The sequence below is a fragment of the Artibeus jamaicensis genome, unplaced genomic scaffold (genome assembly GCF_021234435.1).
Source record: "Artibeus jamaicensis isolate MK-2021 breed Jamaican fruit bat unplaced genomic scaffold, CSHL_Jam_final contig_373, whole genome shotgun sequence".
Taxonomy (NCBI): Eukaryota; Metazoa; Chordata; class Mammalia; order Chiroptera; family Phyllostomidae; genus Artibeus; species Artibeus jamaicensis.
Window position 1 is genome coordinate 4340321 of NW_026521807.1, and position 25921 is coordinate 4366241.

At 43.8% G+C, this 25921-nt stretch overlaps 1 protein-coding gene across 2 annotated transcripts in view; it reads right to left on the reverse strand.

The window, feature by feature from the left end:
* Positions 1-273: 273 nt before the first annotated feature.
* SERINC5 (serine incorporator 5) overlaps positions 274-25921 on the reverse strand; it is a 91729-nt gene continuing 66081 nt past the window's right edge. The window contains exons 6-12 of one of the 2 annotated variants that reach the window (XM_037159288.2): positions 22046-22257; positions 20104-20235; positions 16858-16984; positions 9842-9908; positions 7260-7299; positions 6438-6582; positions 274-4564 (exon numbers count right to left, since the gene is read on the reverse strand). In XM_037159288.2, the coding sequence (XP_037015183.1) occupies positions 4417-4564; positions 6438-6582; positions 7260-7299; positions 9842-9908; positions 16858-16984; positions 20104-20235; positions 22046-22257 (871 nt within the window). In that variant the 3' untranslated portion in view covers positions 274-4416. The remainder of the gene's footprint in view (positions 4565-6437; positions 6583-7259; positions 7300-9841; positions 9909-16857; positions 16985-20103; positions 20236-22045; positions 22258-25921) is intronic. The other variant, XM_037159289.2, reaches the window with a different exon arrangement.

The window sequence follows — 25921 nt, forward strand, 5'->3', positions numbered from 1 at the left end:
TTTTATTACAGTACAGAGTTAACAAGTTCTGAGTGTTCTACACAGGAAAAAACTGGTCAACTTAGATACTTCATAGAAAAATTAGCATTCACAAAACAAATATAAATCCATAGTTGCTTCTGTGACTAACGGGGGAAAAAACTACTTAAAAAGTTACCAAAACTCTAACCACATCTGACACTATTATAAATTTCAAACAGTAGATTTACCACATATATTACATTTTCAAAATTCTAATATTGCAAAACATAATTGCAATATTGCAAAACGTAATTTGGCTACAGCTAACTGTTTCAGGAAAGTTTAAAAAATTAACAAAGTTATGATTATAAAATTTTTGTAAAGATTTTTTTGTAAAGTAAAAATGAATCCTTTAATCTTTAATTAAGGAAAACAGACAATCCTCTTAAATTTCTTATAAATAGCTCTCAAGACATATATTACAGATCTGCTACAAGCTTTCTTTATCTGAATTTCCCAGGATCCTTCACACCAAAGGATTACCTTCAAGAATTCTTCCGTCATTTTACTCACATAAATATGAGTAAACTCCTGTAGAAGTGAATTTAGACATATGCATTCTTAATCTACCCTTCCCCAATTAAGTTTTTGCTGAAAGGATTTTACTTAAAAAAAAAAAAAAAAAAGACGGGGGGTGGTGGGCTGGGATGGGAGTAAAAGACAGAATACTGTAGTTGAAAAAAAATTAAATAAAAAAAATGTTTTAAAAAAAAAGGAAAAAACCTCTTTGGTTAAAAGTCACATATTTGCAATGAACACCTCTGCAAATGATTTACTAAGGAAGAAAGGAGAGAAAGACCTTGAGAATGTCTAGCCTTAGTTCAGAAGATCTGTGTAAATAAATAGCTTTCTAGTCCTGCGAAAAAGGTCTAACATGAGAGAGTCCATCTCTGCCTGAAATACAACACTGTATTAAAACGCTCGAGTCTTTACAGTTATATTAAAGATGGCAGGAAACATGGAGGCCTTAAGAACAAGGCCATAGGGAGTTAGTGCTCTTGGCAATTAAGAAGAATGTCCTACAGAGAATTTCATGAACCAAGAGGCCACTCTACTTTCTCTGGTTAAAGAAAGCCCAGTATTCTCTCTGGTCATATAGGGTCTCAGCCCAAGGTCACACCCTTCTTAGTCATGGAATAAACCCTCTTTCGTTTCGAAGAGGGGTAGAACACGAATGCGCACCAAAATGAGAGGCTATTTAGAAAGGCAGTCCAGGGAGAAAAAAACCCAGGCATCTCAAATATAGGCTCTGGAAGTCCCTTTTTTGCAGATAAATGAAGCACCAATGGTAGTAAACTTCTGGCCAAAATGAAGCACATGATTTTAAAAGGCAGAGGGTGACAACTGGGGTCAGTGGAATTACCACTGCACGGAGGTCTTCCATAATGAAGGAGCCTCTTGAGCAGCTGGAAATGAACGATTCGGTGTGGAAGACCCCTGCTGGCCATTGCTGATGGGCACCAGAACCCCAAGTCCCAGGAACCCCACCCACCCACAGCTCCCACAAACACAGTTCCTCACACTGCAGAAGAGCTCCAAATACTTCTGGTGACCAACACCTTCAAGCCATTTCCCAAGAGACTGTGAGGACAAAACTGAAACCGACAAAAGCAAAACCCAGTAAGGACGAAGCATGGTGTCAGAAAGCTTTGCTAGAAAAGTCTCTGCCTTCGGTCAGGTGGCGTGTCTAGGTCTACAGCAACACTCCCAAAAAGAGCCCCTTCCCCCGCTTGGTCTTTTTACTCACGGACATGATAGGGGAAATTTTTTTCCATGTCAGATGAATAGCATAGAGGAAACACAGAGAATTTTAAAAACTTTTCCAGTTTTCATCACTAAAGGAATCTGACCAGAAGCTTTTAGGAACACCTTTAAAAAAAATCAGGTACAAAAAGTTGTAGGAAGCCAAAGTCTATTATTTAAAAAAAGAATTTATCAAATAACAGTATCATTATAGCAACTCAAAGCAATTGGCACAATTTCTCCAGTTTCTTAAACCACAACAGCACAAAAATGCAGGTTCTTTAAACCTGCATTTGAATGTTGACTCATCACCTGAGTATTGTTTATTACAATTAATAACCACTAAAGTCAATTTATATGCCCATGGTCCTCAGAGTATATCTACATCTGTCTTATCACTCAGATAATCTTGCATGAGAATAGAAACCAGGCGACCATAACCAGTCTTCGTGTGTTGGACCAAGACAGGACCTTCAGGCCACAAACCCAGTCTTAGGCATCTGGAAAGGGTGGGGTGGCTGGGCAGGCTAAGGAAGGGAGCTCCCAGGGCCCTGCCACTGGCAACGTCCTTTCTTTTGTGTCTCCCTGAGCTTCTTTCTGCAGGGGGGATGGGGGGGGGGTCAACAAAGACCAGCCAAAGAACACACGGCTTTGCCAGCTTGACCTTGACCTGCTCTAAGGACCAGTACTGAAGTCACACAGCTGGCTGCCAGACCTCGAGAACAGGAAGAAAATATAACAAAAGTAGTTGCTGATACAACGCTGGTCTTGATCTGCCTCTCCTTGTGGTCTTTCCTAAAGCAATCTCACTTCCTTGGAGCTCTTTGTCACTGCACCTGGTGGCCACTGCAGGGGTCTCTGCCAGGGAGCTGCTGCTACACAGACAGCCCCGCCCTCTCAGCCCGCCCCCACCCACGAGCTCACTCCCACTGGCTTGCTGCAGGCCCACCTCAGCCATTCACTGTGTGGCTCCGGGTCATCCTTCAACCACTCAGCACAAAGAACTGCTGGACTAAAAAAAAAGGTTTTTTCTCACAAGTGCTTTTAATAACCGAATCTCAAGACACTGTCATTAAGGCAAGTTCCTAGAGGATTTATTTTCCTTCCTTGTTTTCACAGGAGAAGGGCAAAAACAGGGAAATGAAAAATTTGACTCATTTCCAAAGCCAGCCTTTTGGCACATGGAAGCTCAGCTTGCAGGGAACCGAATGGTGCCCGACTCAAACACACTGCAGGGGGCAGGGCAGCCTCGTCTCAGACCCTCTCTGGCAGGGGGGGTTGAGGAGTCTGTCCATCCCACAGGAAAACACCGGCAGGGGTGTCCCCGTGATGTCTCCACTGGAGTCTCTGATGGACTTTCCACGAAGTCAACTCCTACCCGACTCAGAGCATCAGCCCTGAAAACGAACATCTTCTTGGGCAGCTGCCCAAAGTCTAACATCTCATGAGTATTACTTTATTGGTATGCATTTAAAAATTTTCTCTGGATGTTATTTATGACTTAATTAAATACCCCTGCAACCCAACTTTCCTTCTAAGTATATCTGGTCACGTCTACAACTTGTACAACAGGCCTCACCCGGCCGGCCCTGGCTGAGCTGCTGCCTGCCACCCTGTTGTCCTCACCTCAGCACATCTATTCCGATGACTGTCGTGGACATTCACAGTGTTGTCCCATTACAGATCCGGACATCAAACGCCCTCTGCCTCTGCCATTCCAAAGGCCTCAAGGTGGAAGAGAAACACGGGTGGCTGACCTTAATGACTGAAGGTGGGCGCAGCAGGCTTTGGCCTGGAAGCAACTTCTCAGGTAAGGTCCTATGGTATTATTACTATTAACAGCACAAACAAGTAAGAAGTATAGCTCTCCATCGTTTAGACAAAGAAAACAACACGAATATTGTTCCACAGTCATGTGAATAATTCCACAAACAAGAGTCATAATCACTGTAGTAACCTGGATCGGGTGGTGATAACACAGTGGGGAATGACACAGGTGGTGATAGCAAACTGTGCTTTTTCACATTAGAACAAAGATGCTGAACCCAGAGGGACGACGAGACCCCTGGGAAGGGCTACGGAAGGACTCGGGTAGAAGTGATTCCCAGCATCACGACTTCGGAGGGGAACGGGAGGAGGCAGCACCGGGGGAGTCAGAAGCAGGGGCTCCCTCTTACACCCTACACTTATCAGTGGGAGGGGTCTGCACTGTCAGGGGCTGAGGGCTCAAGATTTGGCCATGTTTTCTATTCCAAGGGTAAGAATGAGAGGTCACACAAGGGAAATGTCTGTCCCTGTGAGATGTACTCCAAACTCTGTTTTGGTAAAAAACACGCAGAAGAAAAATACTACCCTAACTACTATTCCAGTTTTTAGGGGCAAGACACAAACAAAATATATGATCACAAAGGAGCGACCTAGTTGAAAACTTCAATTCTTTTGGGGTAATCCTGTAGTTTCCTTTTTGAATTTTAGAATTAAAAAGCTAATCAGGTGACCTGTTTTTCTGTAAAGCCTTTTCGGGGACACTCCAGCCAGGGGATGCCAGCTTTTCAAAGAGCGTCAGCAACTGCTCAGACCCCTGGGACACTTGTTCAAAGGATGTCACTTCCAGCCTCCAGGCCTGCCGAACCAAGGTGACGGCTCAGCTCCTCACACGTAGAACTGCCGAGTGGGACAGCAGAGGGGAGCGACCAGCGTCCACAGGTACAAGAGGACACACATCCAGCAGGAGGCCATCTTGACCCAGAAGATGGACCAGCTTCCACTGAAGAAAGTTTCGATGTTGGCGCTCTCATAGCTGTGGAGATAAGAGAGCCATCCCTGGTCAGAGCCGGAAGAGAACAGGTGGGGAGAAGGTTTCTTCTACCAAGCATCTCCCTGCTTCTGCCACTCTAGCCTTTTCTTTTTCCTAACCATTGACTTCATATACAATTCACTCCCGTTTAAAGTGTAAAACACAATGGCTTTTATTATGCCATAGACTTGTGTAACCACCACCACAATCCATTTTGGAACATTCTCATTGCCCCAAAAGAAACCCTGCACCCTCCAGCCACCCTCCCCAGTCCCCAGCCCCCGGCATTCACTCCTCTACTTTTGGTCTTTATGGAGTTGCCTAGTTGAAATGTTTTCATTTTCATAAAGAATCTTGGGGCCTCTTGGGACCAGCTCTTTCCACCCAGCGTGATTTTTTCAAGGTTTTTCCACGCTGTAGCACTTGTCAGCATTTTATTCCTTTTTACTGCTGAATAATATTCCACTGTCTGGATACAGCACATTTTGTTCATCCATCATCAGTTGGACATTTGTGTTGTTTCCACTTTTCATCAATGACGCTGCCATGCACTTTGTGTAAAGTTTTTGTGTGGACACGAACGGGCTTTCTCTTCACTTGGGCACACACTTAGGAACAGAGTTGTCAGATCATATCGTAACTTTGTGTTTAACATTTTGAGGAACTGCCAGACTGTTTTCCAAAGCAGCTGTACCATTTTACAATCCTACCAGGACTGTAAGAAGGTTCCAAATTCTCCACATCCTCAATAACATGTGTTAGCGTCCGCCTGATTGAGTACAGCTCCCTCCATTTTTTCTAAGCTTTTCAAGCCAAAATTTTCCAGAAATTCTCAAAGTATCACTGAGAAGCATCAGAAGCTCCCTCCCTATTTCCTCCCTCAAGAGAACGGCTGGGAAGAATCCCCCGTCCCTCTGTTTGAAACCGCCAACCACGCCATCCCCAGCCCAACGAGGTGCTCCTTACTCCTCTTCCTCATTTCGTTTTTCTCCCCCACACTCACCACTGTCTGCCACACTGTGTCTCGTTAGGATCAGGTCTCCCCCAATAGAATGTAAGCCCTGCCACCTAGAGCAGCGCGTGGCACACAGAAGCCGCCCAGTATTTGTCGAATGGATGTGTAAAAGGACGCACGATGAGCCTAAATGTCTATCCTACCTACATCCCAATTTATAACAGACTATGACCCAGCAGAAACTTTGGATCAGTCAAAGAATAATCCAGAAAGAATCTGCACTGTGACAGGGAAAGTCAGATGTATCATATAATATATAACCTGTATAATCTTATTAACCAATGTCACCCCAATACATTTCATAACATTTTTAAAAAGCAGATGACTACTTGAGAATTCTAAGTGTTTTCCTTCATTACTATTATTAATACTATATTCTTCAAACTGCCCATAAGGAGTTAACCTTCTTTTTTTTAACTTGTAATAACTGTGGCAAGTTCCAGGGTAAAGCAGGCTGCTAGACTGTCAGGAACTTTGAACTATTTCTGTAAAGGTGAGGACAGCTTGACTTGGAAAACAGTTTAGATGACTCCAGGAGATCTGATCTGTGTCTCAGCATCTTAAAGAATAGGACTTCCCCCTGGCTAGTGTGGCTCATGGATTGAGTGCTGACCTACAAACCAAAGGGTCGCCTGTTCGATCTCCAGTCAGGGCACATACCTGGGTTGCAGGCCAGGTCCCCAGTAGGGGGTGTGTGAGAGGCAACCACACACTGATGTGTCTCTCCCTTTCTCCCTCCCTTCCCCTCTCTAAAACTAAATAAATAAAATCATTAAAAAAAAAAAAAAAAAAAAAGAACAGGACTTACACTGCTTTTTCAGACTGTCCCTTCTGAAACATCTAAGAAAATGGGCCACTCACTTGAACCAGTTGGTGACGGTCATCATCACGTAGAGGGAAGCCAGAAAGAACACACAGTGGAAATAGGAATAGCTATAGACAGTGCTTTTCTTTTCATCATAAATGACACCAGGTCCTTCTTTCATGTTCCGCTGCTCTTCAGGGTCTGTGAACCATAAAACCAGCACAAGCTCAGAGAGTGAATGAACACGTGCAAGCTGAAAGACACACTCACTCCATCCCAGGGACGGTTCAGTAGAAAGGGTGTCAGGAGCCACTTGTACCCTCAGGCAATTTCCATCTGTGCCCTCGGCACACATCCCCAGCCCACCCCAGGACCTCCCTGAACAGGATTAGTTACCTAACACTCCCCTTATTTTAATAGAGCAGAAGAGAGCCATTAAAAACACAAAACTTGTTATAAGCTCAGAAGAAAGTGAGAGAGTGCAGACCAAGAATTCCCAGCCCCTGGGCGCTCCAATCCAAGAAAAGTTACGGTGAGCGAAAGAGGTGGCCCAAACAAGGTATCAGGACCTCTTGGTATTTTCCAAACTTTCATTCCTTTAAAAAATATACATTCTGTTTCTCTAAATCTCACTGTACACCTTACACATGAGCCAAAATACTAGACTGATTTCTCACCTGCCAGAATACCAACACAAACAAGCAAAGCCCAGCAACCCTTTGAGAAGAATGTGTAAAGTACACACACAGGAAACTGGCTTTGGAAGAAAAGTTTCCCCTCGCCGTTCAGTTCTTTGTACCTGAATCCCAAATGCCTATGGACTAGAGCTACAGGTGTGGAGGGCCACACAGATACGCAGGGGAAGGTGCTCTACTCACCTTCTCCATAGGGACCAAAGCAGAAGCAACACCGAGCTACCTGGGAGAGCAAAACCGACAGTCAGGTGGCTTGTCTTCTGCTTTTCTCTCCCCGCATCAGTAAGGCACTGCATGCCAAGCTTTCCCTTCTGAGTTATATCTCAGGCCCTGAACTGTACACTTTAACCCTTCGGAAGGTTCTGTCTAATCATCTGTTCTTCTCAGATGCTCTGGGTGCTGGTGATGGGAAATACAAAGGACATGGAGGTAAAGATCCTTCTCACAGGTGTGCACGCAGTTACTACGACTGCTGTGAGCTGACAGTCTCTAGACTGCAGCTCCCAGGCTTTGCCCAGGGGCAGAGTTACCCTGCCAGGGGGCAAGCCCTTCCTGGGCAACCCACAGGAGTGCGTGCTCACAGCAGGCATGTAAGGGGGCAGCCACTGGCCCGTGTTATCCATTTACAGTTGAGGAAACTGAGGTGAGGCAGGTTAGATAATTGGCCTGAAGTTATGCCACTAGCTTAGTGGTGGAGCTGGGACATGAATGCAAGATGGGAACCGCAAGGTCCATGATTCACAAGAGGCAGCAGGTAGCACGTGAGATCTAGCAGATGGTGGAGCCAACAGCATCAGAAATGGTGAAGCTAAGGTAGCTGGAGCAGGAGGCCCACCCAGGGTTCCTGTGAAAATCAGGCTGCTCCACTGGCAACCTCTCTGGCCGGGGACGGGAATGGGTGGGATGCTTTCCTTTGAAGAGTCTTTGCTAACTTTCAAATTCCGTACCATGTGTCTAACCTGCTCAAAATAATACACATAATTTAACAAATATCAGGGTATAGAAAATAACTACATGATTCCAGAAGGCGCCTAGGAAACAAATAAGAAACACTACATGTACCAAGAGGGTCTGGGAAAGGCTGGGTCTTGGCACTTTCTGACTGATAATATTTTTACTTCAAAGAACACTGAGCCAGGGACAAGGTCCTGGGAGCTTGAGCCTTTATCCATTTATACATCTCAAGGACACATCCTTGTTTCCCTCCTAAAGGGAATTTGTGATAGAGGGATCAGCCTTGACTGAATCTTGGATGAAGGGACACAGACTCACTAATTCCTTCGGGGGACCCAACAGGTGACATGCTGAGGTCCTAGTTCTTCTGAAGCTTAAGTTACCACAAGAAACTAACTCTCTTCCAAAGGTGCATCCTGTGAAACGTGATGCAAAAAGAGCAAACCAACTTCCATTCTGCGTGCTCTCCATTTCTGAAGGAAACACTGGGACTTTTTCCTTGGAATAAGAAAAACATCCTCTTAAATCTTACTTAGAGACATGCTGTTCTTTGCACTTTATTTAACTCTGTGCACAATAGGGATATTGAAACCACGAGGTACTGCCTCCACAGGTGGTCGCCCAGTCAGTGGAGAGAACAAACGCCCGCCTCCTAGAGACCAGTTTCTTCTGTATGATAGGCAGTAAGCTATTCAGACTCAGCACAGTTTTCTCCTTTGTTTTTAAGTGACAGAAAGAGCTGGGCAACGACTGGCAGACTGACAAGCCTTCATAATGGTTCCCTCTCTCCAGGTCAGGTGTGGGAAAGACCATCCCCAGAAACGCAGCTTCAGAAGAAAGCGCCCATCAGATATACCAGGGCTCTTAAACCCAGGAAAAGCCACTAGGATGCAGCCAGGGCGGGACGCAGGCCAGGAGACAGCAACTGGGCCCTGGGGTAGCAGTGGTTAGCAACTGCCAGAGTGCACGGTTTACATGTGGACAAATCAACAGTTTAAATGACTTTGTAAAATGAAGATAAAACCCTCATTGGTTTTTTATGAGGGTTTAAATGAAATGGCATGTGAAGCACCTAGAACAGCGCCTGGAATACAGCAAATGCCACAAGTCTTAGCCATCACTGGAACTTCCCATTCTTCCCATTCTTGGGGTCAGGGCTGAGTCTTCTGGCTGCCTCCATCTGGTTGGGCCTTTTTAGACTCTGATGGACGTCCCATTAAGGGCCTCAGAAAGACTTTTGTACAAGTAATAAAATAAGACACTCTGCTGAGTGATTGGGATCTGCCAACCAGCATGATTCTTTGGACACCTATTCACAATACCCAATAAAACGCCCACTTGATGGAGCTGATGCACTTAAATAAGCTAATGTACACACACTGCCCAGCCGAGGGGCACACAGCAGGTGCTGGTCCCTGCCCTTCTCCAGCGTTCTCTCCCATCTAGGAACAGCTGTTATGTAACCTCTCGGCTGTGCTACATGGAGGGCACAGACAGGTGTAAGACAAAGAAAGGGACTAGTAGTTAAACACACACACACACACACACACTCCATTTATGAAAAGAACAAAGCCACTCAGGACTCTGATGGGAGGTGGGTAGCAGGAGGCCACACAAGAGGCCCATTTTGTTGGGGAAAAATCAAGCATCTTCATTCCATAATCTATACAGGACACTTTTTGTATAAAATTTATATTCTTAGGATTATGGAATGCAGATAGATAAAAGTGAAAAAAAATAAACATAAAAAGCCTTTCTGGAAAAATGGGTCTCCTGAGATAAAGCAGGACAAGAAAAGGAAATGAACTTACTTCCAGTTCAGGAGCTGCATATCGCCCCTGCAGAGCGTCAGAACTCGATCTTGTCGTTGATGTCAGACTAGGAGACAAGCACAGAGGTCCGCAGAGCTCGTTACCGTGTGGTACCACATCGAAGGAGGGCGGGGCCGCCTGGTGAGCGCGCCGGCGTGGTTCGCTAACCTACCCAGTTCCCACTGCTTGGACAAATGTAGTCTACTTCAATGTCCACTTTAGTCCCACACTGGCTGACCAAACTGTCTACAGCTGATGTTGTTTTACATGAATTGTGTTGGACCACTTTGGGCAAAGTGAAATTTGTAAAGAAATAAGATGTCTTCTGGCCCCACAATCTTGTTTTTCCCTCTTGGTTTTCACCTTTTCTCCATTAATGCCACAAAAATTTTCTGATTTCACTTTTACTGTTTCCTTCCCTTTGACGAGTCTCACTTAGAAGGGATCTAGAGTAATGAAAGAACGCTGAGATGGCAATAAAAAGCAAGGGTGTAAAAAAGCCCAGGCCACAGTTCCTTACTGAGAAAATCCACCTAGAGCGGAACAAGGTTTTCTGTTTAGAAATTCAATATAGAGTAGTTGTCAGTGAGATTAAAAAAATTTCTCCAGTCACTTTCCTTGGAGCTTAAGGGGTAAAATGTTATAAAATTTGACTTGCAGGGGTAAAAAGGGTATTTATTTTTCCTGGGAAAAAGGAGGGAACATTTTAAGCTAATAGAAATATATGCAATACTTAGGGTTCCATCCAACTGTGTAAATTCATTGAGCTAATATTTACGAAAGGTCTGCCATGCGTCCAGCCCTGTTCTAAGCACTGAACACTCGGTAAAAAAGACAACCCGGTCCTCACACAGCTTCCATGCTAGCACAGAGGCAGGTGCGTGCGTGCGTGTGTGTGTTGGGGGGTGTTGGCTAGTGGAGAGGCAGGACTTGACAGGCTCTTTTCGACCAAATAAACCACATGAGGCAACACTACCTTCTCTTTTCACTTTTAACCTCTTTCCCAAGGGGAGATCAATGAGATGCAAATAAACAATAAAAAGACGTAGTCATAAAAAGGTCCTCTGGGATCTCAGCATATTGCTTCTTTTGTGGTCCATTCAAGTCCAATAACATCAGTTTCTTTTTTTTTAAAGATTTTATTTATTTACTTTTACAGAGAGGGGAAGGGAATGAGATGGGGAGAGAAACATGCAAGAGATACATCAATCAGTTGCCTCTCACACGGTTGCCTCTCACAGGCTCTCCCTGGGGACCTGGCCTGCAGGTCCTGGGAGCCTGAGGCATGTGTCCTGACTGGGAATCAAACCAGTGACCTTTCGGTTCGAGGCCTGGCGCTCAATTCACTGAGCCACACTAGCCAGGGCAAATAACATCACTTTCATTTCTGCTCTGAACAGATGGATGTTCATTGAGGCCCACTCCACTCCCACTTCCTGACTCTGAGCTTGGTCAGAGGAATGACAGATACATTTCGATGGCTGTACACCCACAAAACACGTACACCTTGCTCCTGCATCTAAGAGCGTGCTACATTTTTCCCCGACTGGTGTGGCTCTGTTAGTTGAGTGTCATCCTGCAAAGTGAAAGCTCACCAGTTTGATTCCAGGTCAGGACACATGTCTGGATTAGGAGTTCAGTGCCCAGTTGGGGCCTGCACAAGAGGCAACTGACTAATGCTTCTCTCCCTCTCTTTCTCCCTCCCTTACCCTCTCTCTGAAAAGAAAAGAGAAGAAAAGAAACCTATGTATACTTGTAAGAGTGTGGTATATTTTGTGCCTGTGAATTATGACATAGTACAGTACACATTGTCGATGGGGGAAAATAAAACTTTCAATTTTAGGAAGAGACCACTGCATGAAATTTTCATCTGAAAGATATTCACACTTCAAAGGGGGTAGGATAAACATTTCATTTCATAAATTGTTTGTAATAAATGGTTTCAGAAAAACAAAGCTTTTGACTGTGGCACTTTCACACTTCATTGCCACCATTAGAGAGCACTAAACAGGGTAACGTTTACCCTTACTTCTAAAAATACCTATGTCCATTGGAGACATGTAACCTCTGTATTACTGTAAAATAAGGTCTTTATTCAGTCATGACCTTTCCCTGTAAAACACTCTTATTGGAATTATCAAAAAAATATTGTTTTTACAAGCTCCTAAAAAAGCATAGGAAATTCCTACTGTCTGCACTCTGGCCTTAACTGACCCAGCAGCACAAGACAAGCTGTTGTACAATAATTCCTGGATTATCCATAACCTCCTGTCTCCTAGACCTATGGTATGAGAGATATTAACCAGGCCCTCCTGGGGGGTGTGAAAGAGACTAAGATATTTGTTGGGACAATGCCTGACCTACAGAGAATGTCCAATACACCATGGCATTGCTGCTTTATCTAGCCCCTGGTCACCAAAAGCCAACAGTGGCTTACAGTCAGTGTGATACCCAAAAAGATAAGACACCTCCTGTGCTCCTCCTGCCAGGAGCCATTGCCATGCCCACTGCCTCTTCCACATTGGCGGAGGACTTCCAGACACAGGGGCCTTCTGCACCCACTTCTGTAGCTTTTGGAACTGGCCGAATGCCTGCAGGTCACAGAAAATCTCTAAAAACTAAGTCCAGACTTTCCTATTGAAGACCATGGATTCTGCTTCCCTAATGAACTCACAGGGCAGACCTTTGGGAGATCCCATACTACTTCCCAGCCTCTGTGTGATGAAGTTCAGTTATATCCCCGCTGCACTGCAGAACTGGTGACTCAGAGCTCCCAAAGGAGACCAGAGTCCCATGTGAACTGGGGGCAGGCCCAACACGCCCAGTGCAGAGACAAAAATTCCTAGCTGGCAGGCTAGAAAGTGTCAGGGTTCCCACAATAAAGATACAATAACCAGCCCCCTTTCTTCCCTTAAATTAGAGCATCAGGCCTAGAACACACCACAAGAATAGATATCCACCTTGATTTACCAACTTTTTTCTTTTTAAGCCAATCTCTTTCTAATGGCAACTTACCTATCTTGTATGTATCACATTACTGTGAATGTCCTATTTTGAACTTGCAAGTTTGATATTTTATAAAGATTCTTAACTTTTCTAATTTTGTATTTAATTATGCTTAAGGAAAAATATCATCATTTGTTACGTAAGCTGTCTAGGAACTTGAAGTGGCCAGGGAATGTTTCATAGCACAAGTGCCTCCTGATAATATAATTATGCTAGTCATCTAGCTTATCTTTCTACCTCAGTGAAGAACAGACCTATTATTCCAAGCCAACGCAGGGGGGAAAAGTGACCTGTCTCTCCAAATACCCCAGCAAGAAACTCAAGGAAAAGTGTCTGAAAATTGGGGATAGAAGGCTACAGGAGCAGGCTCCACGCCTCAGTTTCCTTTTATGTACCAGGAGGTGACTGAATCTGATTGACTCCAGGATCCTGTCCAGTCTGACAGCTTGAATTTGAAACAAACAGAACAATAATTTCAAAATCCAGAGACCAAGGAGGGAATTAAAGAGCAGCTGGGAGAATAAGGGGCCTGTCACAGCAAGAATCCAGGCCTGGGAGGGGGTGGGGGACCAGCCTGCAGAACGAGCCACTGGGGAACTCCTGCAGAGGGTCCAGGCTGCGACACTTCTTCACCACAGCGATGCCTGGGTGCAGCAGAAGGGGGCTCTGGAGAAAGAGCAGCCTCAGGCAGGAAGCCAGGGAGTGAGTTTTGGCTGAACCCTTCTTCTAAGCTGAGACAACAAAAAAGTAAAAATAGATTCCTGGTGAGTGTGTCAGAAGCAGGACTTGGAACAGAAACTGAGGCTGGAGGTGATCATGAGAATCCTTAAAGTGGTATGGGGGGGGCATGTCATGCTTAGGGGGGCTCCTGTACACGTACAGGGGAGAAGCCTGTCCAGTGAACCTTCTGTGGCCTCACAGAAAAGTCTTTCCCGGCAATCTGGGCTTTCACTGAAAATGGGCAGTTTCTCCTCCGGTTAATGTACACATGACCTACCCAGTCTTTTGGCTTTCTACAATTTCTATCAAGAATTCTAGAAATTCTTGCAATTGTGTTCAAATGACAGTTTCTATGCAGCCTCTTTCTGTAATGTCTTCCAAACTTTCATTCCTCCCAGTCTGGGAGGAAAACATAAACTCTAGAAGCCAAGATTTGAAAACCTCCTGATCAGACTGCCTCCCGCCCCTAGCAGAATTCCCTTTTATCAAGGCCTCACTTGGCCTGAACTCACTTCCCAGTGAACTGACTCCCCTCGAGCTGCAGTGGATAACTGCAGCAAACACCCATCGCCCGCCCTGCCCTGGTACAGTATGCCCTGCCCTGCTATGGTGCTTCACACCGAGAGTGTGTTACACAAACACTCAGGCACTACCAGGTTACTCGGCTTCCCCACTTGGTGCGGGGCTGCTGTTTGCCACCCCCTCCTCCACTGGGCACTATGGTTTTGCAGTTTAGTTACTAGCACTCGGTAATGTTCACTACTGGCATTTATGCAGATTTTAAGTGGCAGCTGACAGCTTTGAGAATGGTTATCTTTGGGGGATATCAGCCTAGACCATACCAACCTCCCCTACGGTGCCTCTAAGGCCCGGAACGGGCATGTTTTATCATCGCTCACTCAAGGATGGTGGTGGAAACCCAACACGGTAAAAATTCTGTGCTGCAAAACAACGCCATTTGCAGCAACTCTATCAGCACACGAAGTAGAATTTTTTTTGCCAACTTTCCATTGGTAGGTTACAGAAAATCCAAGCCTGGTTTTATCTAAGGGGCAGACATTCCTTTTAGGCATCTAGCAACCCACGAAACACATGATTTTACTTTTAAATATCTTTATAGATTTTCCTTTAAAAAAATTCACTTCAGGGAGAGAGAGAAATGTGGATTTGTTGTTCCACTTACTTATGCATTCATTGTTTGATTCCTGCACGTGTCCTAACTAGGGATTGAACCAGCAACCTTGGCATATTGGGATAAAGCCCTAACCAGCTGAACTACCCAGCCAGGGCAGTTCTTTTCTAATAATAATAACTATTATTATAATTATAAGAATAAAATGCTAGATCACTGTAAAAATATATATATATATTTAAAGAAAGCAGAAGAATAAGAAAAAATCACCTTATCACTATTATGTTTTGTTTCTTTTTCTTCCAAGACTTTTTCTATATATGTAAACACAAATATAATATATTTTATTTTTTAATGGAATAGTCTCTATTTACAGTTTAGTAATTTACTTTATCCTCACTTGATTTACCAATATTTGTATGCCAGTTCAGAAAAAAAACTGAGTGAGAAATTAAATTCACCATGTTGCTGCCATTTCCCCCTAAACCCCAACAATAACAGACTCAGGAAGAAAAAGCTTGCTCAAAAAAGGAAGAGCTGAGAATTAGGATTTAAAATGTGGGTGCCTTTATGATTTCCTTGAAAAAATTCATGGACTTGGGTCCAAATCCGATCTATTTCTTTTTATGTCATAGGTACTCAGTGAGCCATTATGGAATCAATAAGAACCAAAGGGCAGAAAGCAGCCACCGTGTGTGGAGGAGACAATGTTCTGGACATGGCCACTGTCTGTTTTGCACGCGGGACCCAGGCCGGAATGAAGTTTGCTTTGTGCTAACCCCCCTTAGAGACTGTCTGATTATAATTACTCTTCATTCTGACATAGATCCGAGCCCTTTGCTTCCTGCTACGTGCTGGTCCCTGGAACAGGTTGTTCTCCTGACCTGGTCATGCATGTAAAATTCTTTCTGTGCCTGGTGGCATTCACGCACTATCCCCCCTTTACCCCACACAATTCTTTGGCACCTGCCAAGAGACACAAGGATCCATTCTGTCTTACAGCCACCCAACACCTGCCTCACATGTGAGTTTCCCTTAAAAACTCTACTAATAACCAGACTGAAGTAGCCAGCCTCTTTCTTTCCTCTTGCCCTGCCCTCCATTTATGGAGGCAGCTTTTCAGTGTTGGGGGCTTTCCCCTGGGTCTTTGTATACTAACACCATGGTCCCTGCTGGTGTGACAAAGAGATTCTGTCACTATGTAGAAACCAGAGTGCGCATCAATGGCACATACCCATCATCATAACAATCACTTGCAACACGGGCAAGCATTTTATGGCTAGATGCGTGATTCGGAACAAGCCCTTGGTCCCCCTCTAGCATTAGCCAGTGTGAGAAGCTATAAGAGAAAATGCCAACGTGCTCAGAAAGACATTTTATTTATAATAGGTATCACCATCAGCACTATTTCATTTCAGCCAGAGGAAGATTATAATGTGCTTAGGACAAGTTGAAATTTTTATTTGAGGCACAACAAATAAAACCTAAATCAAAGAAGTAAAACCTAAACATGAAAACGTTACCGCTGAGGGGAAACTTAATTATCAGTGAAATAACTACCCAAAAGAAGAAACGAACCATTTCCATCCTTTACTTCTGTCTGGCAATCTTTTAAACATTTTAACAGTGGAACGAACCCCACCATAAGCATCTGAAATGCAGCCTGCTCATATATCACACCTACATTTGGAGACTATCTGGCCTCCTTAACAGCACTGTGGGTTTTAGCATAAAAAGAAGAGGGGAGTTCCCTGTCTTTCCTGGACCAGGTACAGAATGAAATGACTGTGTATGTAGTGCTCTGAACTTTGTGTCAGCAGAAGAATGAGTATTATATCCCTTGGATTAGAAAGTTTCCCAAACATTCTGGCACAAACCATCCCTTCCTCACTTTGTGTTCCCTTGCCCTCCAATAAACCTTTAGCAAGTAATAGTCTTTTAAAGGGTTGTAAACATCCTATACTTATTTACCTCATATATAAATTTACCTCGTATATAAATACGAGTAAGGCAAATAAAGTCCAAACACCTATTATTTCTATTGTCCTTCCTCAGAAGGTGTTTGTTTTGCTGTCTCACCATTGCTCAAACTTACTGAAATTCTTCTCCTGCACATTTAAAGTCTGCAGAGAAGGCCACAGGAACTCCTGAAACTTACCATGAGTATAAGATGCATGCAAACAAGAGAGTGGTACCCAGGCCAGTAACCAAGTTTTCATCTCTGTACAGGCCCTGACCCAAGTCAGGAGCACAGATCGTGACGTTCTTCCCGTGTTTATCCAGCACTAAAAAACAAAGCAACCACAGTTAAATCAGAAAAACCTGTTGTAATTCATTCTGGAAAATTCAGGTAGCTCAGAAGAGTGAAGACTTACCCCTGGGAACTTACGCCCTATAGTCCTACTCAACTCAGACTAGCCTGTTGCTATTTCAAAGCACCTCTCCTCCCACCTCAGCACCCTCTGAGAACAAGACCCTCAAATTCTAGCTCAATGCTAAAGGGTCCTTCAGTTCAGGGCCTTAGAAAAGTCTTGCTCCTTTTTAGTACTATTCAAATAGTAAAAAGTAAGCTTAGATTCATTTTTCAGCTGATCTGGCAGCCTTTGAACAGAGACAGTGCCGCAGACTATGGAGTGCCCCTCCATGCCCATGCTCTCTGGAGGAGTGATACGAGTACCCAGCCCCCAACCGTGTGCAGGCAGTGTAACAGCCACCTGCCCACAGCCACCACCCAGAGGAGAGTCGTTTTACTGCCGGTGATAGGATGGCTGTGACATCTTTCAGGCTGTAACCTGGAAACTGCCTGAGGTGGCTGGATTTTTAAAACACTCTGAGAGGCTACATTAACAAAGATTTCTGTAACATTATCATCGGTGGCAGTTTTGTTGTGTTTTCATTTATTGATTTGTGAGAAAGAAACATCGATTTGTGTTCATCTTATTCATGCTTTCATTGGTTGCCTCTTGCATGTGCCCTGACCAAGAGGTCGGACCCGCAGCCTGAGTGCACCAAGAGGGCGCTCTAACCAGTCGGGGCCCGGTGGCAGTTTATTTTTCATCGAACACAGAGGTTTCCATTTTGAACCGTGAAGCTAAGTCAGATCGCCAACTCTGCCCAAAAATAAGGGACACAAAGAAAGGAAACCATTTTACAAACACGCGTGTTCTCAGTGTTTGAAGTTCAACTAAAATTATCTCTGGTACTCGCACTTGAAACAGTAAACATAACTGCGTGGGCTGTGGTTAACGGAATCTTTATTCTTAGGTCAGTGAAAAATGTTTTTAAAAAAACTGACCAAATATGAACTTTGCTATTTAAGTAGTAACACCTAAAATAAAAGTCTTTTTTGTTTCTAAGTCATACCTACAATTAAAAAGAAAATTACTATTAATCAAAACCCACACTAAGTTAAAATCAGAGATTAATACATAAAGTGTTAAAGAGACTAGATTTAAGTAAACTTAGAGTCAAGATAGAGAGCTTGTTTGAATAAAATAATTATATCCAGCCCTGGCTGGTGTGGCTCAGTGGATTGAATGCTGGTCTGCAAACCAAAGAGTCACTGGTTTGAATCCCAGTCAGGGCACATGCCTGAGTTGTGGCCCAGGTCCCCAGTGTGGGGCGAGTGGGAGGCAACCATACATTGATGTTCCTCTCATTTCTCCCTCCCTTTCCCTCTGAAAATGAATAAAAATCTTTAAAAAATTATATCCAAGATAGACTATACTTTATATCATGCCAACAATTACATCACTTTGCACTATAAATAGCTATAAAAATGAGACCCATACACAGTATGTGCGTACGTTAAGCCTTTCAAATCATCTTTGATTCCTAAATTTAAAAAGTAGAAAAACAATTTCAAATATTTTTGCAGTTGAATAAGGTTAATGATACTGTGATCATTGTAATGCATACTTAAAATTTATGAACGGAGTCTCATATATAAATGAGCTGTAAAAATCGGGCCACATATTCATTCTGCAAAGTATTAATAAATCCCATGGCTTAAGAGAAATTCTAGGAATATCTAGGTGAAAATAGCTCTCACATACTAGTTTTTATAAATGTATTTATTTATATATTTTTAAATATTTTATGTATTTTACTTTTAGAGAGGGAAAGGGAGAGAGGGAGAGAAACAATGTGTGGTTGCTTCTGCAGCGCCCCCTACTGGGGACCTGGCCTGCAACCCAGTCACGTGCCCTGACTGGGAATCCAACCAGAGGCCCTTTGGTTCACAGGCTGGTGTGCAATCCACTGAGCCACACCAGCCAGGGCAGAAATGTAAGTATTTTTTAAACAACTTCAATTTTTTTATTCTTGAAAAAAGAGTACATTTATTTAACTTGACTTACAAGATCAAATTATCAAAACATATATAATTTATATATACTTTTATATAGCACAAAGTGATCAAGATAATAAATTAACACACAACACATTTGGAAATCAAAATAAGAAAATCTGGTCTTTTACTGGCAAGGCTCAGGGGCTCATACAACATCCTATAATATGGTGCTTTTACAGTTCTCAAATAATCACTGCAACCACTCTACAACAGTAATAGCTCACCCTTATACAGCACTTAATGCGTGTGAGGAACTGTGAATTCTTAAAAGCCACCTTATAAAGTAGTAACCTTATTTAATTATCTTGTTAAATTACGAATTAAATTTAAAGTCAAGACGTCTAGGCAGAGAAAGGTAGTTAACTTTGTACAAGTTACGTAAGTGCCAAAACCAGGCTACCCAGGCAGTCCGAGTCTAGAGCTCATACACGGTGTGTTGTCTCTCTCAGTAACTGCTAAGAAGAGCATTTCAAGGTCACACAGCCAGCAAAGGGTGTGGCTGGGCTCAAATCTCCTCTTGTTGCCCAGTCCCGTGTTTTTTCCACTCTCTGTTTCAGAGAAATGACCATCTGAAGAAAAATACATTAATACCCAACGAAAAGAACAAAGCAAAACAGAGAAAGGTTCCCTGAAAACAGAGCGGGGAAAATGCAGAGTAGGCCTCCAAGCAAACTCAACAGCCCTCTTTGTTCATGCCTTTCCTGCACAGCAGGAAGACCAGAGAGAAGGAATTTTCATGTTTCTATCCCACCGTAAGGACTTTATTTAATGAAAAGTCTCAATCATTTCTCAAATTTGATTTATTTCAAGCAAGGGGGTGTAGCTCAGTAGAAGAGCACGTGCTTGGCATGCTTGAGACCCTGGGTTCAACTCCCAGCAGCTCCACCTGCAACTCGGCCTTCAACGGCACTCCTGAAGAAACACAGGCTCAGCTTGATTTACTGCAGCCCTGATCCCTGATACTTACACAATAGCTCACAGAGACAAATTTCTTCCCCCACAAATAGAAACATTCATACCGCAATCACGTGCTCCCTAACAAGGCCAGCTTACCTACTTCTTCAGGTTTGCTGGACAGAGCCGAGAACGTGAGATATGTGACGTAGCAGCTGATGAGGCCGGACTGCAGCAGCCCGGAGTGCGGCTGTCCTGGAAAATGGCGAGAGGCGGGTTTCCAGACAGTGTCTACACGCCAGCAACAATAAAGCACGCGCTTAAAAATAACAGAACTCTGCATCCCCCAAGTGATATTCCTCAAACTCAGACTCCTGCCTTTAAAGGAAAGAAGAGGCACCTACTGTGTTTCTCAGATAACACTAAAGATTTGGCAGTAGGAGGAGTTAGACAGTTAGCCTAACTGCTCTTTTAGAGATGACAAGTTCTGCCAAATTCTCTACCAACATCTTATTTTGAGAACAACTACAGCTGTACTTAAACCTGCTGCCTGGTCCCCTTGAGGTTCGTAACATTAGTTCTTAAATCACAAGACCTCAGAAGAGCATTTACCATCATTATTTGTGAGATCACGTGGCTCAGCGGAGTAAACAATAGACAGACCATGGATGGACTCCTGATTCTACAAGGCCAGCAGACACTTATAGTCTGTGACAGTGGAAAAGAGCTCTTATCTGTCAATGAATGAGCAAAAACTCTTCACAATACCAGAGCTGGTCCCAGCCCAAGTGGAAGACTATGGGGCTCACCATTCATTGGGAGACGAGCTATAATGTTTTGGCATTTATATTAAACTCAGTGTTTAGATCACTAAGAGTAACCAGAGTATAATAAAAGAAATTCATATTTTGGGGGGTAAAATTTTCAACTACCTGCTGGCATGAAAGGATTTAGTTTCACTAATTTTTCTCTCTGGTTAAATTTGTTTCCAGAATTATATCTATTACATTACAATGACCAATAAAGGTATAGAAATAGGCCCTTTTATAATGTTGCTCTTTTGGTATAGGAATAAGATTTAACTTAACAACTAAGGACATTAAACTAAATATTTCAAAATACTGTGACTATTTCAAAGATGTTTTAATCTGAATACCAGTAGTATTTTAGGAAATTCTTAACTGACCAATTAAAGAAAACGGAAGAATGATACTTTCAATATCAATAATGAACTTAAAATTTTTAGTACAGAAATACTTTAAAATTATTCAATACCAGCTCTTTTTTAAAGCATCACTTTAGAAAGGATTTAAGGGGCTATAAATTTACTTGACATATTTTCCTTTTCCCATCTGGAAACCTGAATGCCATGTACTTTTTTATAATCACCTGTACAGTAAAGTACCTACAAGAAACATGAAACCAGGGACAATTCTCTCTATAATCAAAGAGAGCATACTGGCCCAAGATATTAGAAAACTGTCATTTACAAAAGACAATTCATGCCCATACTTTCTAAAGCACTTTCAAATCCCTTATCTCTCCCTACAGCTTCGAAACAACCAGAGCAAGGACAGGCTCACAGGTTTCTGTTGGCTTTGCCAAGGAAGGACTTGGGTCTGGGGAGGGTGGCTCAGGGGCCAGCTGCCGGCTGAGTGGACATTGGATGTCCTGCTTTCTAACTGCTAGACCACACTCTCCCTGATTTCTGGTCCAGGGGCCTTGAGTGAGAGATGAGCCCAGAAAAAGCTCCTTCTGGAGCCTTCTCTTCAAGTTTTAAACAGATTATATAGGTTAGAGCTCAATATACACTAAAGGCACTTCCATTTAAAGGGTCCTTATGGTACATTACTTAATTATGGCAAAATCTATCTCCTTATTTTCTTGACTTCATTATGTTCAGATCTTTCTTGACATGAGGCATGCTTGACAGTCACATTCAGCCCAAGTGTGGGATATGAAGCAGAGACTGGAGCCCCCCCTTTCCTATTGCTGACTCATCCCTGATGCGTTAAGAAATGACCCTGATTTTTTTAAATTAGGTTTGCTCAAAGACACTTGTACTATAAATAAGGCAAAACAACAACAAAACTGTGCTTACGATTTTGGACACAGGGAGAGATGGCTACCAGTGAAATCAGCAGACACAGGCCTCCGTTTACCCCCAGAAGGATTTTGTTTTCCATGCAACCATCTTTCTGTGTGTAAAACACTGCCATCAAAATCAGGCCTCCGGCAGCAACAGAGTACATGGTGAGGGTCACCAGGGCCAGGGCGGCGTACCACAGCTTGTTGTGAGCTGTGCCGGCAGTCCTGTTTCCACAGGGAGGGGCAAGAGGGAAGGGAGAGAAGACAAGTCAGTGATGGCCACGACAGGCTCTGACATTCACCAGCTCCGTCATTCACTAACGCTGTCAAGCCATGGGCCCATCCTATCCGAGTCGACCCAGGGACATCACTTTACCAGCGCTTATGCTCCATCAAAGCTAGAAGGTAATGGTCAACATGAAAAAAACGTACAGGTTCAAACTTAGAATTCTTCCTAAATGCTGAAAGAACTGCTTTTGACTCCAGTGTATCCCTCACCTATAATGAAGACCCACAGGCATTTACTGCAGCTTCCCCTCTCTGAGGGTGAATTAGCCTGGAATAGGTTTTGGGAGTAATGAAAAGTGGCTCTTTGCTGGAGCTTACTTCCAGGTGTCCCTATACACACAGAGACTGGAAGGTGCCACCGTTGTTACTCCCAGTGCCGCCAGCAGCTCCCACTGAAGCTTATCTTGTCTTCAGAGAGAGAAGCAAACTAACTCCCCGCAGGGAAAGGTGGGCCAGCCTCAGCTCTTCCATCCCGGCACTGAAAGGGCGCATCTGCAACAGTTCTGCTTCTCCATAGCAATGCCAAGTATGATGAAGGGAAAACATGACATTCAATAAAAGTGGAGGATAGAATCAGCCCGGGAAAAAGTAAACATTTTAAGGGGATTTACAGTGAAGAATGTAAAAGAAGAGATTAATGTGCTTTCTAGTTTATGTAACTATTAATAAAGGGATGGAAGACATAAGTGGTGGTTTAACAATCTATAGAAATTGTTCAGAACAAAGAAAAGAGTGCTTCTAAATGCGAAATGAAGAGGGCAGAACAACAGAAAGAATGGTTTGAATCAGTCATCTGCATTCTGATTACATTGCCCTATTTGTAACCACAGTCTCACAAACCTTCAGAAAAAGCATCTTGCTTGATGTTTTTGCAGAACTGGAAAGTGTTCAAGAAACCCAGCTAAAACGTTTTAATGATGAAAAACTTACTGCAGCTAGAAACAAAGAAAATAGGGAGGGCAAGGCCAACATTGACAATGACCGTTATATTCTTGAACCGGAGCCAGGCTCTCCAACGACCACAGAATTATTCTAACATAGAAGGCACACAGAGGAAGTGAAGACAAAAATGAGACTCAAGAAAGGGGGGAGAATTCTAAAAGCCAAATAGTAATTCACGACACAGAGAGAATGAATTATGTAGAAAAAGCTAAACAACTGCTGACCTGCGTGTGCGGGAGGGGTCTAAGTGTTTCTGCACTAGTCTTTTGGATTATCTTATTACCATATAAAGGGCTTCCTTACAGTCCATTTATGCGCATACTCCTCAAGTTAAATCTTCAACCCTAACCGCTCAGCCCCACTCCAAACTCATAATACCCAACTGCTCTGCATCCTCACTTGAAGGTCTAATCAGCTCACCCAATTTAACAAGTCCAGAGTAACTTCCCAACATTCAAACCTCCATCCCCTAAACCTGCTCTTCGCTGGTCTTCCCGACCTCAGAAAGTGACAACTCCATTCTACCCCTGGGGGCGGGGGTGGGGGAGGAGGGTGGAGGAATAAAGGGAAAAACTGCAGAAGCTCCTGATTGTTGTCTTTCTCTCCCCTCCCTCCTGCCCTGCCATCACCAGCAGCAAATTCTGCTAGTTTCAGAGTCAGAATAAATCTGAATCTGACTGCTGCTAACATCTGGCTTCAAGCGACCTCAACTCTCACTGGATTGTCTCCTACTGGCCTCCTTACTGGTGCCTCCAACTCCTAATCTTTTCTCTATAGGGGTCCTCAACTCCCTCATCGCGGTTCCACCCACCTTCCCCCAACAATCCATTCACAGTGGGCTGGCCAGCGAAGCTCGCCTAAAGTCTGCCTCCTTTCCACCCCTCACCCCGCCACCCCCCCCCATGAAACCTATCTCTCATACCAAAAACGTTGGGGACTGCTACACTGTATTAAATCCTTCTCGAGCCCTCCTGTTTCACACAATGGCCCCAGAAGCCCCACCTGATGTGGCCCAGTGCTGTCCCTTGACTTCACATCACCACTGTGGTCCAGCCACACTGGACACTCCTTTGCTCCTTAAACAAGCACAGCACAGACCCTGTAGTCCTGCCTCGGCTCTCCTCCTCCTTCCTTCATCTGGCTCACACCTTATCAGGAAGCTGTTCCCTTCCTTCCCTGCTCTCTCCAGCTCCTGCACCCTGCATTCTTTTCCCCCAGAGCACTTCTCACCAATTGAACCTATTCTTTGCTTGATCAATAAAGTTAATTATCTCCCCCACCCTCCCTGAAGAATGTAAGGTTTACAAAGCAAGACATAGTTGTGTTCATGGCTGTTATGCTCTGGAGGGGCTGGCAAATAATAGGCACTTCATGAATACTGATGCAAGTACTGTCGGCTGCTAAATAATAACTTTATGCGGCAATGTTAACAGAGTGACTGCCACTCCTGCTGTTCCAGATTCAGTCGGTCTTCCTGATGACATCTCGCTTCCTGATGACATCCCAAACAAGTGCCATGACTTATGTTTACAGTCTTGAGGCCTGCCACACAGTACTACCCCACTGTGAATACATGCTAAATGAGAGGCACCTGAATGGAGATTAGAACAGGACCAGGCATAGAGCGGAGCTCGCGGACACAGCAGCCAGCAGGGCCTGGGCTGGGGGTGAGGGGGCTCGTTAGAAATACCTGAATACACTATCTGCTCTTTAGTTCAGTTTTGATATAAAACTGACCCTTCAAATCACAAAATTTCAGCTAGAAAATATTAAAAACAAGACAACAGGCCTCAAATGGAGTGCTTTATGCTAAACACCAAACCAAAACAGCCACATTACAGTTTCAGCTCTCCCAGCAATATGACCTTCCGTTCTGTGAAGTACACTTGATTACTTATACTACTACGGTCATCCCATTTTTCCTTCCCTTCATTCCCCTGCACCGTGCACCCCACGTCCCACCAGCAGTGCCCTCCCTTAGTCCAGAAACACAATCTTAAACCGGTCAATCGGGAATCCTCTGATTAACACTGCTAGGGAACCTGCCTGATAGACTCCTGCCATCCCCTACAGGAGAGCAACCCTACAATAACCAGCCCGCTCTCCCCTAGGATAACGTCGTTGTCCCCGCTCCCTTCAGCCTGTGAAGCCTCAGTTTGCACAGTTCCTTGGAGCTCTTGATGCTGCCCAATTTGAATGGACTTTTTGCTCAAGTAAGCTCTAAAAAATTTTAATATGCCTCAGTTCATGTTTAAAAACCCCCATTAAACACCTAGTCTAAACACAGCATTTTACAGGTGTGAAAATGGAGGTCAGAGAGGCCAAGTGATGTCCCTAAAGTGAACAGCAAGCTAGAGAGTGAGAGGCATTAAAATCTGCACCCTCCTGGCCCTTGATCTTTCTGTCCCACTGCCTTTGGGATCTTCTTCTCAAGATCTTTACAAAATGGAGAAAAAAAAAAAAGAGAGAAAGTACTTTGGTTGTTCCATGAAGAGTGATGTAAGTATTACATTTTCTACACTAACCTTGTAAGCAAGAGACTGTTTAAAAACACAGCAAAAACTCTACATTATATTAACTTACATAAAAACAATGTTAGTGTCCTGGCCGGGTGGCTCGGTTGGTTGGAGCATCACCCCGTACACCAAAACATTGTGGG